Below are 18,134 nucleotides of genomic sequence, written 5' to 3' on the forward strand. Positions count from 1 at the left end.
GGATCCCAAAGCTGAACAATAATAAGACTTGTGGCCTGGCTTTGAGGTGGCCACTGTGAACTGCAACATGCAACTTGTATCCAACCCTTGTTGTACATCATTCTCTCTCTGTCCCTCCCCTCGTTTACTGTCATTCTCTCTACTTGACACTCTAAAAAAGGCATAAAAATAATTAAAATATGAAATAAAATATGACATCTCACAACATCGGAGAGAAGAAAAAACAGTTGTGGAAGAAGTACTGGTGAAGTGCAGGTGTAAAAAATGGTTCACTGTTTTGCATTAGAAAAAAATACAAGTTTTATACACTATATGGTCAAATACAAGACAGAATTTAATTTACATAAGTGTTAAAAAAAGACAGGTAAAAAGACCAGAAAGACACTACATGATGATTAGCAGTCATACCTGAAGAAAATGACAGGAAGGGAGCCATAGTGTCTGCGGTCGAGGCTCTGATTTTTAGGACATGACCTGATGACCTTTTTACAACCAAGTTACCGCCAGTTAGACACAAATTCTGTGTCTGACCTTCTGGTTATCACTGTTGTGTTATTCAATAGTATTTTAATTGGTAAAAAAAAATTAGTCCTTCCTGATTTATAGTGACACTTGAAAAAGAATTACTTAAAACAAAGTTCCATTAAATATAAAGGCATATAAAGAAGAGACAAATATCACAGTGATATGACGACCACACCAATCTACTCAGTAGGATAAAAACAGAAACTGAAAATACCGACCTAGATCCCCCTCTCAGTGTGGTACACACCAACATTAAATCACATTCAAACATATTGAACACCTACACATATAATGAAGCAGAGGAGAAAAGCACTACTTATCTAAATGAGTGATGAAGCGTCTTTTGTTTTATTCCAAAATCATCCAGTGATCAATGTAGTGATGTATTGAATCTGGTGGATTTTACCTGAGTGGATTACATTCTGCTGCTTTTTTCTTCATATGGCTCATGGTTGCCCTCTCCAGGACAAAAGGGGAACACCTAATTTGCACTTTTCTGACAATTTGTGACCTCCACATAAACATAAAGACACTTGTTCTCGACTCTGACATGATATTTGAAAAAGAGGACCTTGGTTAATGACAGAAAGATTTCATGGACTAAACAGCTACTGGATGGACGAGTGCTGGAGCTGCCACCGGTGCAGCAGGAGGGGATGCTTTGCCTTTGTAGCCCAGTGACAGGATGTGTTTCTGCAGGTGTGTGATCCACTGCTCCTGAACTGACAGAGGTCCATGAAACACCTCTTCACAGAACCTGAAGAGCGGCACAGAGAAGGGAGCAAATCGTTATTATTGGTTTTGTTGTCAAATTATCCCATCAAAAATACAGTTATTCCCTCTTGTTTTCATTCAAGTAACATAAAAGTTGTTTAAGTCATCTTATCCTACATTGTCTGACCGTGTCACAAGATGAATATTCTGTATCTTCTTATTCATACTCTTCTTTGAAGCTATCTGAGTGACAAATTTAAGCTTTATGGTTTTTATTAAAAAATATTCAAACTCTAGTGCATCATATTTCACTTTTATACTCTGGCAAATTCGGTATCTTTGGATAGTTTTGGATCTCCACTAAACTTAAAATTAAGTTCTGTGGTTTTGGTTTTGGTTTTGGTTGCACAGCATGAAATTGTAAAGGACGACCCACCAGAAGGCTGCTGCTTGTCATGTGGTTAAGATCATTAAGCATTTTACTAAGTCAAGAATGATTTTTAGAGGGCGTCTGTGTGGCCAAGCGGTCTAAGACGCTGACATTGACTATGTTTACATGCACAGTAATATTCCACTTTTTTTCCAACAAATATGACAGTATTTTCTGAATCTGAGTGAATTTGAAACGTGGGATGTTTCCTTCGGGTTTGAGGAACATTATAAGGGCATGTGCATTCAGAATATGCGTCTGGGTAATGAAGCAGTGTTATTTTTTTTTTATTATTTGATGACTTGATTGATAGTGAGCTGTTGTGAAAGAACTGTGAGCTTCAATGTTTATCTATCTCCATCAGATAAATGACAACCGGCACTGTGATAATATTGGTTTGCCACAATGACGGAGGAGAAAATCACCACAGCATAGCGGAAACATCTGGCTGCCTCCATTTTCATAAAAGCTATCGACAACAACTAATGAACTCTGTTACAAGGGGAAGTGGTTGAAAACAAAGTGTAGGGTTAAAAGGTGGAAATGGGGCTTGGCCTTGGATATCAACAGGTTTCTGAACATGGGCAATTATCGCATCACCGTCCTTTTCAAGAAGGTTGTTAAATGAATAAAAGAGGGAGACTGCATGTAAACAGGAATATTAATAGAGTATTCTTTTTCATATTAACAGCTTCGTAGGAAAATTGTTTATTTGTTTATCTATTTGTAGGGGAGGTAATATTATGTGCATGTAAATGTCGTTATTGAGAGCCCACATCTCTGGTTAGAATCCAGCAGGCGACTTGTTGCATGTCATCACCTCATTTCCTGTCACCTCTCTAGCAAATTAATGAGTAATAGAAAAAATACAGATTCTTCATTACCTGATAATGCAAGCTGCTATAAATCATTTTATAGATTCAGTCAGTTATGGGCGACACTGCTTGATTAGATTTCTTTCTTTTACACATACACAAACCCTACTGGTCAATTATTAACTGTATACAATGGGAATTTGATGATATACTGTATAGACTGACCTGCACTTGAGGGAGTAGACTTTGCCCACCAGTTTGACCAGCGGTGTTAGTGGAGGCTTTGGCAGCAGAGCGGGAATGCTGCCTGACCGTGGTGGTTGCTGGGAATTTTCTTCCCGTGCAGGCACCACATATTTTGGTGGATGGACCCCTGAAACCACACAGAAAGGTATCAGAGGAAGCAAAAAATAACAATCAATTTTTTTTTAGCAGTTACAGTGCATCTGTATACAGCTATCCATCATTTCTCACCCCTTGGGGAGCGCATGCTGGGGTCGCCATGGGCAGACCGTGCGTGGCCTTGTGATTGTCGCGAGGAGCCGGTACCACCTGAGTCCTCTCTGCGCACTTTGTGCTCAGGGTGCTTCAGACTGCTGCCGGACACAGAGTCAGAGTCGGTGGACAGAGAGGGCGAAGCAGTGGTTCTCTGGGACTGAATGAAAATTCATCAACAACTTAGAATTAATACTGCTTATAAATTGTTTGTATGTATCCAAATCTGAATAATTTGAAGCATATTTTAAAACACAGCCCACCTTCTTGATGTAGAGGTCTCCCATACGATAGCGTCGGGTTATTGCTGATACCTTGGCTGGGTCCCTCCGGATCAACTCACTGAGGAGTTCGATTGGCGACGTCGCTCCATCTGCCTTCCACTCAATGATTCCCAGCTGTCGGAGGTGGGCCCGCGCGTGACTGGCCAGAGCCTTGCGGTTTTCAAAATCAAACCCGCAAAGCTCACAGGATGTGTCTGAGACAAGAAGACAAGTATAGATTACCAATGACAGATTAGACAGATCTGGGAATGGGTTTGTGATTGTTATAACTGTGTAAAAATTTAGATTTGTGGTATATTCCCATGAGTTTAACCTGTTTAATCCTGACTGCCTCAGTGAGTGATCTCATCTCATCTAACAGAAGAGGAGGAGCTCGTGTTGAGACAGCAATGCATTGTGGGATGTGACACATGAGGAGAGATTATGTGAATAAGAAGCTAATGTTTAGGCTTAAAGTGTGAGTTTTTCAGACAAGGCTAGTTCTTCTTTTTATTTCATATCCAGTTAAAAGACCAAATCCAACTGTGTTACTCCATGTCTCAATACAACCAAAATTCCCTACCTTGCCCAATTTGTCTCTGCCTCAGATGTAAATCTTAAACAGGTCACAAATATATAGTATCATATCTAAAAAAGGATTAGCAGCTGGCCATTGTTTGTTTTTAACAAAAGTAACTCACACAACAGTTAATTGTGTATTTCCCGCAGGACTATTTTCAGCTGCGGACTGACATACTTTGTGCTCTCCTAACAATTTATGGCACCAGGAAAGTGTTTGTGAGAATGACTCAAGACATGTTCAATGGTGTGAGTCACCATTATATAATAACATGATTGTTAAACATCATAAATTATTTGATTATTACTTTATAGTGGTAGTAATGTCTTACCTGTGTGTGAGGCCGCACCCTTGCCAGACGGGGATTTCTCTTTCATGGAATAATCAAGAGGTGAGCTGAGAGGTGAGGGTTTGTTGGCTGATTCTCCTGACTGGAGGCTGTCCAGGGACCTTTTGGAGCTTTGAACGGTCCACGAGGCTTTGCCTGATGACCCACTGGCCACAGACTCTTTCCTGTCCTCTGAGCCATGCATCATGACCTCTCTGAGGAGATCGATTGGTGATGTTTTGATGGACCAGGTGAGGCCAAGCTGGCGCAGATGGGCACGGGCGTGGCATGACAGGGCTTTGCGGGTGTCAAATAACTGGCCACAGTAATCACAGAGGACTGTTGGTGGGGATTGTACATCTGTGGAGGACTCTGACAAATGGTGGAGGTAGAATTAAGAGGTTATATCCAAACTTTGGTGTACATACACAAACAACTTAATGAATAAATGCAAAACATAAGGGGTGTATAACAGCTGCTGAGAGTATGAATCCAAAATTAACTCAAGGGGAGCGAGTAATAAAATGATATGGAACCAAACAACTAATTTAGATTAATGGCTCTCTGCTTTACCTGCACTTAGAATTGCAATGATTAGTTGATTAATATAAAATTAATTGCAAGCTATTTCGATAATCGATTATTCGTGTTTTAGGCAAAAATGACAAACATTTGCTGGTTCCAGCTTCTTAAATGTAAGAATTTGCTGCTTTTCTTTGTCATTTATGAAAGTAAATGAAGAGTCTTTGATTTTTGGACTGGAGCACATTTTTTGGATATTTTATAGACTAAATTAACTGTAAAACTAATCCCTAGATTAATAGATAATAAAAAAATATTGTTAGTTGCAGCCCTACCTGCATTAGGAGCCTTCGAGCCCACAGCAGCAGCAGGCGACTTCTGTGCAGGAGAGTTGCTTTCAGTGCTGGATCCCTGCGGGTGAACAAACACCTCAATCTCCAAAGGCTCTGGTTTGGGCTTCCTATGAAGGGGGTCCACAGCCAGCCGAAAGCCTTTCTTAGCCTTTGGGGCTCTGTTAACTGGAGACTGAATGGACTTTGCAGGGCTTGGAGAGAGGTAGGAGGTCCGCGATTGGCCTGGAGTAGGAGACAGAGCCCGCGCTGCAGATGAGCTGGTTGTACTCTTCGTTTTGGGGGAGCGTATAGCTTCCAGAACGCCACTGCTGACCAATTCCTGCAAGGTGTCAATTGCAGAGCTTTTCCCCGGCAGGTCAACCACTCCGAGGTGATTCAGGTGAGAGCGTGCGTGGCAGGCCAGGCCTTTACGATTCTCAAATTTCTCCCCACACAGAATACAGGTACAGTCCTCTGATGTTTTAGGTCTTTTGCTGGACGGAGAGGACAGACTGGAGGCTCGTTTGGAGGAGGTTTTAGGAGGACTGTTTGAGGTGAGCTCCTCCGGTCGCTCGCTGTTGATTGGCTTGAGGTCCTCCTCCTCCATGATCCGGTATAGAAGATCAATAGGGCTGCCCTTGATCTCGCTGTCAAGTACCCCAATGTGGCGCAGATGGGCACGAGCATGACTGGACAGGCCTTTACGTGTCTCATACCAGCAGCCACAGAGTTGGCAGACATGGACCTCATTATTGGTGTCTAAAGAAAATGAGTAAAAGGTACATAGTTACAATGAGACAATGCCATCATGTTAACTTTACAAAACAATATTATTACAGTAATGAGTATCAGGCCTGAATATAATCACGAGGTACCTGGGTGTTAAATCTCTGAAACTGCTACTTCCCTCATTACTTTCAACATTTCCTTCATATATCTATTTACAATTAGGCCGTACCTAAGGTGATGGGGGCATCAGTTTCAAGCGGCGCCCACAGTGGCTTTGTTGGTGTTTGCTCTAAGCTGGATGAGCTGCTGCCTTCACTCACTCTAGACTCAACCAGCCTCTGTCCAGAGGGGGACGGGGGAAGGAGAGACACTGCTGACTCTTTCATTTTTGCAGGAGATCCCTGATGATCCATCTTCGGCGGAGTCGTCACGACTCTACTCCCTGATTTGTACGAGGCACTCTTGTCCTCTGGTTCTGGAGGCGTCCCGGAATCCCGCTGGGATGTTACTTTGAGAGCTGTCGGCCCAGCTGCAGAAGATTCTGCTTTGAAATTGGGGAGGCAGCCATCTCTCTCCCGGATGAGCTGGTAGAGGAGGTCGATGGGGGCTCCACTGCTTTCGGACAACGTCACACCGAGCTGTCGTAGGTGTAGGCGGGCATGGCTGGAGAGCCCTCTGCGTGTCTCAAAGTACGTTCCACAGACCTCACACATGACTGGCTGTGGGGTTGCTGCTGAGAGGTTCAGATGGGAGTTTACATTACAAATTGAAATGGAGGAACTTTAGTCACCGTCTGTAGCCAAGAATAAGAACAGGTCTGAAACTTGTTTTATAATGAGCAAACAAACAAACACCAATTATACGGACTAAGATCTTGCCATTTGCCTCCATACTTGACAACTTTTACTTATGTCAAGATTCGATCATTTATGTGATATTTTGGCAATGAACAAAAATGAGTAATTGTATCCAGATATGAGCTCTAAGTTATGATCCGATACCAGTTCTCTCTTTCTTCCCAATTTAAAATCTGCACATCTGTATCACACTTCGTGGAATTCACTGGGATCCATTTTAGTATGGTAACATGAGGCCACAGATTGCTGAGGCCTGCCATGACAGAAATTAATGAATGTACCTGACAGCTAAAACATTTGCACAAGTACATTGTCAAAGAAAATGTGTTTAATGTGGATCACATCTGAAAGAGTGGGTTATACACCACTGAAGTGCTATACATTACTGAATGCATATGGTGCATTGGATATACTTGTATAACACATTAAAATGAATACAAAATAAGGCAAGACCCAGGTTCTGTTTTGTTAAAAGCAGTTAAGAGGAAATCTCTTTCAGAATCTCATCCACTATGACACTATGTTTGAGCTCTTATCATGGTGATGATCACCAATGACATATTATTGGTATGGATAGACAGCACAAGCACATCCATGCTTTTGTAACAATGTAATCAGAAATAATGTAATTATTGGCAACACATTTATAAGAGTGTCTCTTACCTTGTGACTCCATGGTTGCTGATGATGTTGTGGGCTTATTTTGAGGGATGAGAAAGTGATCTCCTTTGGATCCTGTGTATCCGAGGGAAAGAGGGTACTAATTAAAAACATAACTCTGGTTTTAACATTAAAGATGGCGGCGCTCTTTCCAGGAAAGGGGCTAGTTTTGTCTTTTAGATTGGTCGTGTTTGTTAGATAATTGCTGATTAGAGGGGAAATCCTTTAGCAAATCATCTAAACATGGCATTAGTGCTACGTGTACACACATTTGTCACCTAGCGACAAAAAGTAGCCCCTTAAGAAATATCTTACTGGTTTGGATAGCTGCTTGTATTCACTGTAGACTTCCCTATTACTATTTATGTAATAGCACAAGTCAATATACCAAATATAAAATTGTTAGTGGCTGAAGCATCAGTTACATTAAAGGTTTAAAAGCTAACTTAGCTAGTATACCTCTGTTGCACCCTTTGTTTTGCTAAGGAAGCAAGCTGACGTTAGCTGCATGCTAGCTCAAACTTCATTTCATTTAATCAAAATAGCGACGAGCCACACATCCTACGTCCTGGACTGGACACTTCACTACAACTGCCAATTACATATAAAAGTCAGTTTACCGAAAAGCCCGAACAGACGGCTTCAGTACATCAGCCTCACTCCTGCTGGCAAGATTGACGGAAGTTCACATAGTCCCGGTGCAGTATTCTTTCAAAATAAAAGCCCCGAGGCTATCACGCCTGAGCTTTAGGTGACCAAATGTGCCATCAAGTGACCATCTAGAAAAAGTGTTATACTAGTACCTGTTACACATTTTATTGTAAATTAAAAATGGATATGGATTTGTTTTATAGTAACTAGATTTAATGATTATGTTGATGAAGGTTCCCAGTCATCCAGGTCATGGTAAATCTAGGTGCTGTATTGCAGGCAACTGGACTTGTTTCAGTTTCTTGAAGACGTTTCACCTCTCATCCAAGAGGCTTCTTCAGTTCTAACTAACTGGAGCGGAGTTGCAGGCTTTTAAACTCTGTGTGGGAGTGTCCTTACAGAGTTGTTAAGGACACTGTGAGCTCTGAGTTTCAGAGTCGTTAGGGCCACTTGTGGGTTGTTGGTCAAACCGGCCTTCATGTTGGTTTCTAAGGCTAGGTGAGCCCAGGTATGAATGGTTGTTAAGCTGTCTGGGGAGAGAACTCAGTACAGCATTGTAGGCAGGGCTGGACTGGGACCAAAAAATGGCCCGGGCATTTTGGTCCCTGGCGGCCCACCATGGTTATTTACATGATATATGGATGGCGTGTGCTGGCGTGTGCTTACATATGTACTAAACTGTCTCCTCCACTCCCATTTCAACAGCATGGCTTGACTAAACACAGAGAAAGAGAGAGAGGCAGAGATGTGTCACTAGTGTTTCTTCTCTGTTTACCAATGATTAATCATCCATTTCAGCAAAGAAATGTTTCACTAATATTATGTGATAATAATAGGCTTAATTGTAACCTGCAACACCTGCAAACTATAACTTTATGGCAAGCTAAAATAAATAACACTGTAAGTTGGACACCAAATCTACTCAAAGCATTATTTGACAACAAAGGCTATAAAGGCAGTATACATAAACACACACACACACACACACACACACACACACACACACACACGTATGTTTTAAGACTGACTTAATAAAATTAATATATTATATATTATTATATATGTATATAATTTCCTAGGTTGACCATTTGCATATAAGCCTACAAATTCCCCAGATACTGTTTAGTGTACACATCCAATAACATTTTCATTGTTGATGCAACGTTGATTCTCCTAACATTTCAGTGGCCTCTCTGACCTCAATCTGTCCCTGCTGCTGCTGGGTCACGTCTCTCTCGTCATCATCCTCCTCCTCCTCTCCCTCCTTCTCCTCCTCTGCTACCTCTCCGTCAACCACCTGTGCGCTCGCCCCCGGCGCCGGGTCTGGGACTGCTGGACCCGACCGGGCCGACCCGACGACAACCGCCGAGCTTGTGGTAGCAAACATGTTTGTAATTTTCGCACATTTTGCTGCGTCCTCTTTCAGTATTTTTTTTTTTTTTTCCCTTAGCTTTTCTGCTCCCCCCTTTCGTTTTTGTTTTTTTCCGTCCATCTCGACATCCACCTCCAGTCAGGACAAATGATCAAGAGGGAGGGGAGGGGCGGGCCAACGAGAGCTGAGAGATTTCATTGGACTAGCCCAATGTCCTTCAAGAAAATCAACCAATGGGCCACGTTTAGTGTCTCAGATACCGTTGCGGTCGATAAAAAACTATATCCTTTTTTTTTTTTTTTTTTTTTAATTATGACAGTACTGGGCCGGCCCAAATATGTGCATCGGCCCACCGGGCATTGCCCGGTATGCCAGATGGCCAGTCCAGCCCTGATTGTAGGTGGGTGATAAGTAATGTCTTAGGCCACCTCCTCTGTTCAAAGATGGTCATTCCAGTTTGACAGATTCCGGTAGTAGATCTCATCACAGCAACAGTCAGCCATCAGAAACAACAAGCTGGCAGACACAGAGGCAGAACAGCTACAGTTGAAGGTATCAGCCACTCTTGCTAATGCAAAAGCTGCCCCCTCCAACCTCACTACTGAGGAAAGGGAGGCCCTGGCATCACTCAAAATAAACCGGAACTTCACCATCTTGCCGGCGGACAAAGGGAGATGCCCTGTAGTGCTAAACACAGCGGACTACCACACCAAAGTCACTGATCTGCTTAGTGATACTAACACCTATGAGACTCTGAGGCGAGATCCTACCAATAGCTACAAAGAGAAGCCTGCAAACTCCTCTCCAGCTAGTTAACTGAAGAAGCCTCTTGGATGAGAGGTGAAACATCTTCAAGAAACTGAAACAAGTCCAGCTGCCTACGATACAGCACCTAGATTTATTTAATGATTAGTATTTAGATGCTGCTCTCTCATTTGTTTTCATGTTCCCCATAATGAGTCCAGTAGTGTTATAGGAATGCAATGCCAGTGAAATGCAGGTGGACTGCTTTTCAGAACCTGACAATGCAACTTTGCACTGAGTGACGTCACTGGAAGCAATTCATCAGATTACATGCAGCTTCCTCTAGAGCCACAAAAAGCTTTATACTACTTTTTCACATTTTTAGGTGTACTCCCCAAGGCCTCCACAATAACACACTCTAATGTGTAAAATTGGTGGAGTTACCCTTTAAGTAATTGTGGAAAAACTGCAATATTGTAGCTCAATATGGAGCTATTTTGACCATTGTATGTCCTGTTGGGGAGTCCATAATAACAATAGTCACAAGTTCCGATATTTCCTTCAGATAGATAGAAAATAGGTAGAAAACATACAATCTAATTTCATTATTTCACTTTTACTTTGAAGGAAGTTAATGTAACTTCCGGAGGCTACAGCTAGCTCTGCCTACTTCTTGCACGCAGCCGTCCTCCTTTGAGTTCTCTCCTCCTGCCAGCAGCAAATCTCCGCTCTGCAAACTTCTCCTCGTCGTTACTTGAAGACAGGTGAGTCAGAAATGACATGTTCGCGGGGCTCCTTTCTGTCAGAAGTCTACATTATGTCTGCACGGCTCGGCCAGGAGTAGCAACTATTTATCCTTGAAAAGGAAGACGACAAAGAAACCGGTTTCCAACATAAAGCTAACGTTAAGCTAGCCAAGCAGTGCGGGTCACTTGCTCCTCTCCTTCTTAAGTATGTGGGCCTGTTTCTGGCTCTTTCTTTGTCCCTGTGCTGCAGCCTGCAGCAGCTCTGGACAATGCCCCCACCTTGTTGGACTTGAAATGTAATACTGTGAGCAACACTGCTGAACTTTGACCGAGCAATGTGTGGCACTCTCTCTGTAGCTAAATCAGTCAAGACGACAAAGGATTGTTGCCTTTTGTCTATTTTTTTCAATTATGATAAGGGCAGGCAAATACAGATTTTATCTTTCTTATGTACTCTTTGATCATTAATCCACATACTGTAGCTATTTAAAAGATTAAACACGTCATGGAAGCTGTGAAGGCCTGGTATGATCAATAGTATGTATAATAGATAAAATCCTGCATTTCTATATTATTGCAAAGGTTAAAACGGCAACCTTGTTTTGAAAAGAAATATGTTAATCCATCTTATAAAAACATGTGTATATATCCAACAAGTATCCTTTTATTGGTTTGTGCCTATCATGGTTATGTAAGCTTCTTAACAGGCTATTGTTCCCTCCAGGCTGACCATGACTTGCATGTGACTTTATGTGGTTTGCCTAACTGAACGTGCTTTTGAGCAGTGCACCAATTATCAATGTGCTGCAAACCCAGGGTGATACGCCTCAAGCACTTGGTCTTTTTTGGTATGAGAGCCACATTTGTTCTTCGGCTGATGATGCCTTAGGATTTCACTGCTATCAGAGGTCCAGCAGGTGCCCCAGTCTCCACCCAGCTGAAATTATCTATGAGCATCAGGAATGTTCCAGTAACTGTGCTATTTCTCTCTCAGTCATTTGCCACCAATAATCATGTCCGCTGGAAACGCAAAGATCGGCCAACCCGCCCCAGACTTCAGCGCCACAGCTGTAGTGGATGGACAGTTCAAGGACATCAAGCTGTCAGACTACAAAGGTAATGGAGAGTTATTTCTCATAGGTTTTGTACACAAATGGCAGTAAAGGTATTTGCAGTGGGGTTTTTTGTTTTGTTTTTCTACTACTACTACTTCTTTAGTATCTAATGTGGGTTTACCAGAATCAATGCCTGCCTCATTTTCTTCCTCTTGTGCTCTTCAGGGAAGTACGTGGTCTTCTTCTTCTACCCCCTGGACTTCACATTTGTGTGTCCCACTGAGATCGTGGCCTTCAGTGACAGGGCAGACGAGTTTCGCAGTGCTGGCTGTGAGGTTATCGGCTGCTCCGTTGACTCTCACTTCAGTCATTTGGCATGGTGAGAATTCTTCCAAACTGGAAGGAAATAATGACTCGACTTACTGTAATTTGTGTTACTGTGTGCTGTGGGAAAAATGATGTCCCGGCAGCAGACGTGTGTCAGCAAGTTGAGTTAGTAAAGCTGCCTTTTCCTTTACTCTATTTAATTCATTAATTTGTAGGTGAACTGTGCCTGTTGCGAACCAATGTTTTTGAAAAAGAAAATGCATTTCAACATTTGTGTGTGCTATGGGTAGCTGTGTTGAGATTGTAGAAACATTTAAATATCAGATGAGAACTCAGGGCAGATTATTAACTTGCTGAGATCAGGACGTCCTTCTTGGCACTATCTTAATTATTCCGTTTTAAAAATGAGTTTTTGGCAGATCTGAAACAACATCCGCCCAGTTTATCAGTTTATCTCTTCTCACTGTGCTTCTTCTGCAAAGTCTTGATAAGTTCTGAGTACTGTTATACTGAGAAAAGGTTAACGGTCCCATAATCAAACTGCACTTTCTCGAAGGAATCAAAAGCCGAGAGATATCTGACCGACATTATGAATTACTCAGCACAGTTCTGGGTGTAGTGTGTAGTTTAAGGGCTTAACCGTTTGTTTTCTTCTTCACATAGATCCATAAAATCCGACCACATGCACTCCTGAGGATTTTGAATTATTTGAAATAATGTATGGTATATCAAATTAAGAATAATGGTGTTGTAAGGTTGTTTTTTGTTGCTCTCTGTGCACTTTCAACACTGAATGGGTTTTTAATTTGCTAACCGCATTGTAATTTTCATCCTACAGGATCAACACACCACGGAAGCAGGGAGGTCTGGGTCCCATGAAAATCCCCCTGGTGGCAGACCTCACCAAGACCATCTCCAAAGACTATGGTGTGCTGAAGGAGGGCGACGGCATCGCATACAGGTCAGACAGCTGAGATCACCGTCTTGTGGGAACTTGCTAGGGTGTAATACTCGCTCTGCTCTATGATTACCACTATAATGACAGTGTAAGCACTGACTGAGTAAGGAGAGACAAAAGGATGAAGATGTAATTTTGTGCAATACTGTAACCTTAATGTTTGCCTCTCAGGGGGCTGTTTGTGATTGACGACAAGGGCATCTTGAGGCAGATCACCATCAATGACTTGCCTGTGGGTCGCTCTGTGGATGAGACTCTGCGCCTTGTCCAGGCCTTCCAGCATACTGACAAACATGGAGAAGGTGAGTAAAATCCCTCAAAGTATAAGTTTGAATGTGAGTTGCAGAGTTATTGAAATATCTGCTGTAGAGATGTCAGCCTTCTCTTGAATATAACTTATCTAGATGGCACTCTGCTTGTGGTGCTCAAAGTACCAAAAAGGACATTTAAAAAAGTCGAGAGTAATGTTTCTTTCCAGACATTATGACCTGGTCACTCAGGTTGTTCAGATGTTTTTGTAAGCAGTTACATGATAACTGCTCACAAACTCCTTCTAAACATAATGTTTGTGGTCTTAGCATCTGCTAATTCAATCATCAGTAACTGATGAATACTTAAATGCTGTGTGTTTTGCAGGTGATGTTTATTATAGTTGTGTTTTTTAATTTAAATGTATCATTTACTGTAATTTTTGCCTGTAATTTTAGATACTTTGCACAGCACATTTATAATGAATGAGAAAATGATGAATTTACCTGTAGCTGTAAACTGATTTGGCAGGTTCAGTTAGTTTGTAGAAATGGCCTTGCATTACTAGTTTACCCTTGTGGGTATTTGCACATGTACTTTTTCCTCAGTGTATGTAAAGTCCAAAGTCTGCCTTGTAATAAACTTTGTCCTTTCTCCCTCCCCTCACAGTGTGCCCTGCTGGCTGGAAACCCGGGAGCGACACTATCATCCCTGACGTTGAGAAGAGCAAAGCCTTCTTCTCCAAGCAGTAAATGTGAAGGTCCTCGAACTGACTTCCTAACCGTAGCACTTGCCTTCGGATGAGAGGTGTCCCAGTAAAGCAGTATCTCATGGCGTCCAATCTAATATATTGAACCCAACAAAATGTCAGAACTTGTTAGATGCATCCTTTGTTGCAAAGCTTATCTTTGTACGTCCAGTGTACAATTGGTGGGGCGACCTCATAGTCTCAAGCACTGAAAGTATAGTTTTGTTCGTTTTTTCAGAAAAAGTATCAATATTTTTCCTTGCTGTACTGACTCATTTGCTACCATCTTTATTAAAACAGTGGGAAAATTGTGACTAAGTGTGTTTTGTTTGACAAACATCAAGACTTATGTAAAGTCATTCTACTTGTGTCCACTAGATGGTGCCATAAACCTTCCTGTATCTGTTCTTGGTGCGTACTTGTGTAGCAACTCCTCAACTTGAAGTCATAATGTGAACAGACATTTTTGGAATTACCTTGGTGCACAAGTCCTGGGCCCTGTGTCTGGCAGAGGATCTGAGTACGTCACATGGCTGGGAAGTCTTTGTTAATGTTGGAAACATTGTGGTTTGATTCAGCAGAACAACGTAACATTGTCAAACGTCACTGTAGCTCGTTGGGAAAGACTGGATTGCTGGATGTGATTTAACACAGACCTGTATGACTGTCGCAACAGAAGAGAATAGGTATCCATGTGTATTCTATTATGTTTTTAAATCCTTTTTCAGAGTAATGATAATCCCATTTATTCCACTTATTCCATTGGATAATGACACCTAAAGTAACCACAGTCCATGTCTTATCAACTGAAGGTTAAAACAGTGAGATTAATAATCCTGACTTTTGTGTCAAAGGTTATACAATTAATTGAATGGTTTCTATTACATGTGAAAACTACTTTTCCACCTCTACTCATTTGTTTTTTATGTCTGCCAGCGAGTCTGTCTGAGTCTTATCATACTGGTTCTTACCATCACACACACTTCTCATGTTTATGTGGAACTTTTTTTTAACCATTTTCCTGAACGAGTGTTCTCGACTTGTTTTGGGAAACTGAAAGCAGAATGGGGAAACTCCCTTTAACTCTACTGAGCCACTCATTGACAAACCTCTTCACTGACACACACTCACACTCACATTGTGGTGTGAAGGGGGCGTGATGGGGAGAGCGCAGCACCTCTGACGGGCAGTGTAGGAGGGAGTTCCCGGAAACCTTTTCGTGATGTGACGTTTGTCAGCAAAACTGACCATATATGGACTGACGTATGTACGTCAATACGGAAACTATCCTACGCTGGGACGTCACCAACGTCAAGTATCTGCTGCTGCTACAAAATATAACTGCTGACCAGGGAGAAGTGTGATAACAGTGTGGTTATGTTAACGAGAATAATACGTCGTAAGAGATGACGTTATTAAATACACATGACCTGAATAAGAAACAACACGTATTTCTCAGTTTCATAAATTCATTTACTTAAATATATACTGTACAAGTAAAAAAAAAACAGGCTCGTCAGGCTCAACCTGATAAACACAAATAACTTACATAAGAATGACTCACAAATAAAGTAAAATGTAAACAGGCAAAGCCAAGACGACACTTTTAATAACTTGTTCAAAAATGCCCGAAGTGTTTTAGTCTTGTGTGATTTCTGTCTGGCTGCTTTTCTTTCAGCCAAAGAAACCTCAATGGTCCAGTTCTGTCTCTGGGTAAAGACATTGTTCATTGTGTTGTCAGTGCAGTTATTGTCCAGTGTTTTTCAAAGTGCATTTTGTTTCTTCAATAAGACTTGACTTTGGGCGCTAACATGAGCTGGCAGCCACTGCTCACGTGTGTCATGACTTTCTGTTTGAGTTGGGCCACCTGCTCTCGCAGCAGAGAAGCCGTGTTTGACAGTCCGGCGTTGTCTGTTTTCAACACCTTCACCTTGTCCTCCAGACGAGAGATGCGCTCCAGCTTGCGCTTCCGACACTTGGAAGCTGCGAGCCGGTTCCTCAGCCGCTTGCGCTCCGCTTTGATGCGCTCCTGGTTCTCCAGGTCGATGGGGGACATCGGCGGAGACCCGCCGTCGCTGCTCTGCATGTCGGGGACTGTCTGCGGCTCCTCCTTCAACCCGCCGAACCGCTGCGAGTGGATGCCCACGCCGGCCAGGGAGTGCTGGAAGTGGTGAGATCCGTGCGCAACGGCCTGGGGGTGCTGGTGGTACTGGTGGTGCGGCAGGTAGCTGATGGTGGTGGAGGGATAGCTGGCTGCGGAGGACAGGCTGGGGTTCGTGCTACAGCTGCCCAGGGTGGTGTACTCCAGCGGTTCTGGCTGCATGGAGGAGCCGAACACGGAGGCTGGAGCCGAGCAGCCGACGCCACCGGTGCCGATGGAGACGTTTGGAGGAGCCATCTGGTTCATCTTGTGCAGGTCGTCCAACGCTTTAACAAAGCCGTCAGCAAAGCCCTCCTGCTCCTCAGTGATGCCCCGGTTGTAGAGGAAATGGGCAGGTGTCGGCGTGGTAGTGATGACCCCGTTGCTGTTCTGGATGATCAGTCGCTCCAGTTCAGGAGAGGCGAGCTTTAGGGAGCCCACGTCCTGCGTCCCCGCCGAATAGAAATCACTGTCGGCGCGCAGGTGCTGCTGTGACTTGAAGTTTGAGTTCCGATATGAATCGGCGAAGTTCAAGTTCATATTCTGCTTTAGCAGCTTGTAGTCTGGCAGGGCAGCGCCTGGATGGCCATAAGCAGAGAGAAACGAGTCGTCATAAAAAGGCTGTTCCATTATTGTGGACATATTTCAAAATCAGACAGTCAAATACAAGAGTGCGCTGCAAAAGATGCTGCGTGGACACCGAGGCTTCAGTGTCCCAAATGATTCAATCCAGAGCACAAAGTCCCGCTGTATTATTCTACTGAAGATCAAAACTATCAAAAAACAGAGCAAAACTTCCAAAATAGTGGAACTGTACTGTACCAAGTCGTCGATTTGTACCTTTATCGGGATTCAAAGCGGAGTCCAGTGACTAATTCAGATGTTTTCAATCCGCTCGTGAGTAGGAGTCTGTCTGTCTTTCTGTCTTTTCTTTCCTGCTCTGAGTCTGAGCTTCACTTCTGTTTCCTCCTTAATGTGAGGCGCCCGCTGCGCTCCGCTCCATATATACGACACGCGCGCGAACCAGGCTGCTGATTGGTTGTTTCCTTTGTGGTCCCCGCCTCCGGGATGTCAAGTAGATCGATGACGTTGTTGCCAGGAACAAGGACTGTAAACAAGACGAGGCCTATCGGCGTGGGGAAAAACTCAAAGCAGGTAAACTAAAATACCTCAAGTTCACATCAGCACTCCTTGTTTTTTATTAACACGTCGGTTTAAACGTGTCGCACAGCTCAAAAAAAAAACACAGTGAGTCTGTTCCAACCTCACAGGGACACCTGAACACCACTCCAACAAACACTTTCAACCTGAACACAGTCCTATGGGTGAGGATATATAGTCTGCTGCTGAGTCACGCCAGCCAACTGATATCGGCCAGCCCATATTTGGATATCCCGGCGCACCGGTTCCTCCCTGACAGGAGCGGGAAGCCTATCCCATCCTGGCGCGCCTCCAGCTCTCCGGGATGTGGGAGGCAGAGGAGGCGCACTGCTGCCCTCCTTCAGCCCGCAGGCAGGGAGAGGATGGAGAGGTGGCGTAAAAGTCTTGGGCGTGATGTCTTCAGAAATGTGTGAAACACAATAGGTGTCTGGCCGAGGAAGACATATGCTCGCTCTGGGGGATCAGACAGAACTATGTGGCCACGTGATTAACAAAAACAGCATTTAAAGATAATAATGAGGTGAGAAGGAGACATGGAAGGAGTGTTGCTCACCAAAAACCGCTGTAATTAATCCTGTAGGAGTGAGGTAATTGTGTCATTAAAAATTAAAAAGAAGTAGAAGCTAATGACGAACTGGACCTGACTCTGTTCTCCTCCTCTGCTTCACTGTTTTGAATATTTGTATGAAGTGCACTGAGCCTGAAACGTTACTATAGAAATAACGGGAGCGTA

At 43.1% G+C, this 18,134-nt stretch overlaps 3 protein-coding genes across 7 annotated transcripts; 1 reads left to right on the plus strand and 2 right to left on the minus strand.

Annotated features, from left to right (window-relative positions):
• Positions 1-316: 316 nt before the first annotated feature.
• Positions 317-10,871, minus strand: wiza (WIZ zinc finger a). 4 transcript variants are annotated; one of them, XM_073473431.1, is made up of 9 exons: positions 7,871-7,916; positions 7,254-7,325; positions 5,963-6,466; positions 5,008-5,763; positions 4,154-4,522; positions 3,243-3,457; positions 2,959-3,139; positions 2,710-2,857; positions 317-1,282 (listed from the first exon to the last, which is right to left on the minus strand). In XM_073473431.1, exons 2-9 carry the CDS (start codon positions 7,264-7,266, stop codon positions 1,126-1,128), a joined length of 2,343 nt encoding a protein of 780 aa, XP_073329532.1. In that variant the 5' UTR covers positions 7,267-7,325; positions 7,871-7,916; the 3' UTR covers positions 317-1,125. The 4 variants fall into 4 exon arrangements, with proteins under 4 accessions (XP_073329532.1, XP_073329541.1, XP_073329524.1 ...); XM_073473440.1 differs by lacking the exon at positions 7,871-7,916 and adding an exon at positions 7,710-7,829; XM_073473423.1 differs by lacking the exon at positions 7,871-7,916 and adding an exon at positions 10,688-10,871 and having other exon boundaries at positions 1,026-1,282; positions 5,963-6,463.
• prdx2 (peroxiredoxin 2) lies at positions 10,712-14,414 on the plus strand. The gene is made up of 6 exons (XM_073473451.1): positions 10,712-10,781; positions 11,758-11,879; positions 12,044-12,197; positions 12,984-13,106; positions 13,275-13,405; positions 14,022-14,414. The coding sequence occupies exons 2-6, from the start codon at positions 11,777-11,779 to the stop codon at positions 14,102-14,104; spliced, it is 594 nt and encodes a 197-aa protein (XP_073329552.1). The 5' UTR covers positions 10,712-10,781; positions 11,758-11,776; the 3' UTR covers positions 14,105-14,414.
• Positions 14,415-15,551: 1,137 nt separating this feature from the next.
• Positions 15,552-17,217, minus strand: LOC141005426 (transcription factor JunB-like). Of its 2 annotated transcripts, XM_073477289.1 has the most exons (2): positions 17,081-17,217; positions 15,552-16,818 (listed from the first exon to the last, which is right to left on the minus strand). In XM_073477289.1, the coding sequence occupies exon 2, from the start codon at positions 16,778-16,780 to the stop codon at positions 15,884-15,886; it is 897 nt and encodes a 298-aa protein (XP_073333390.1). In that variant the 5' UTR covers positions 16,781-16,818; positions 17,081-17,217; the 3' UTR covers positions 15,552-15,883. The 2 variants fall into 2 exon arrangements, with proteins under 2 accessions (XP_073333390.1, XP_073333382.1); XM_073477281.1 differs by having other exon boundaries at positions 15,552-17,211.
• Positions 17,218-18,134: the final 917 nt, after the last annotated feature.

The sequence above is a fragment of the Pagrus major genome, chromosome 1, assembly GCF_040436345.1.
Source record: "Pagrus major chromosome 1, Pma_NU_1.0".
In the NCBI taxonomy this organism is placed as follows: domain Eukaryota; kingdom Metazoa; phylum Chordata; class Actinopteri; order Spariformes; family Sparidae; genus Pagrus; species Pagrus major.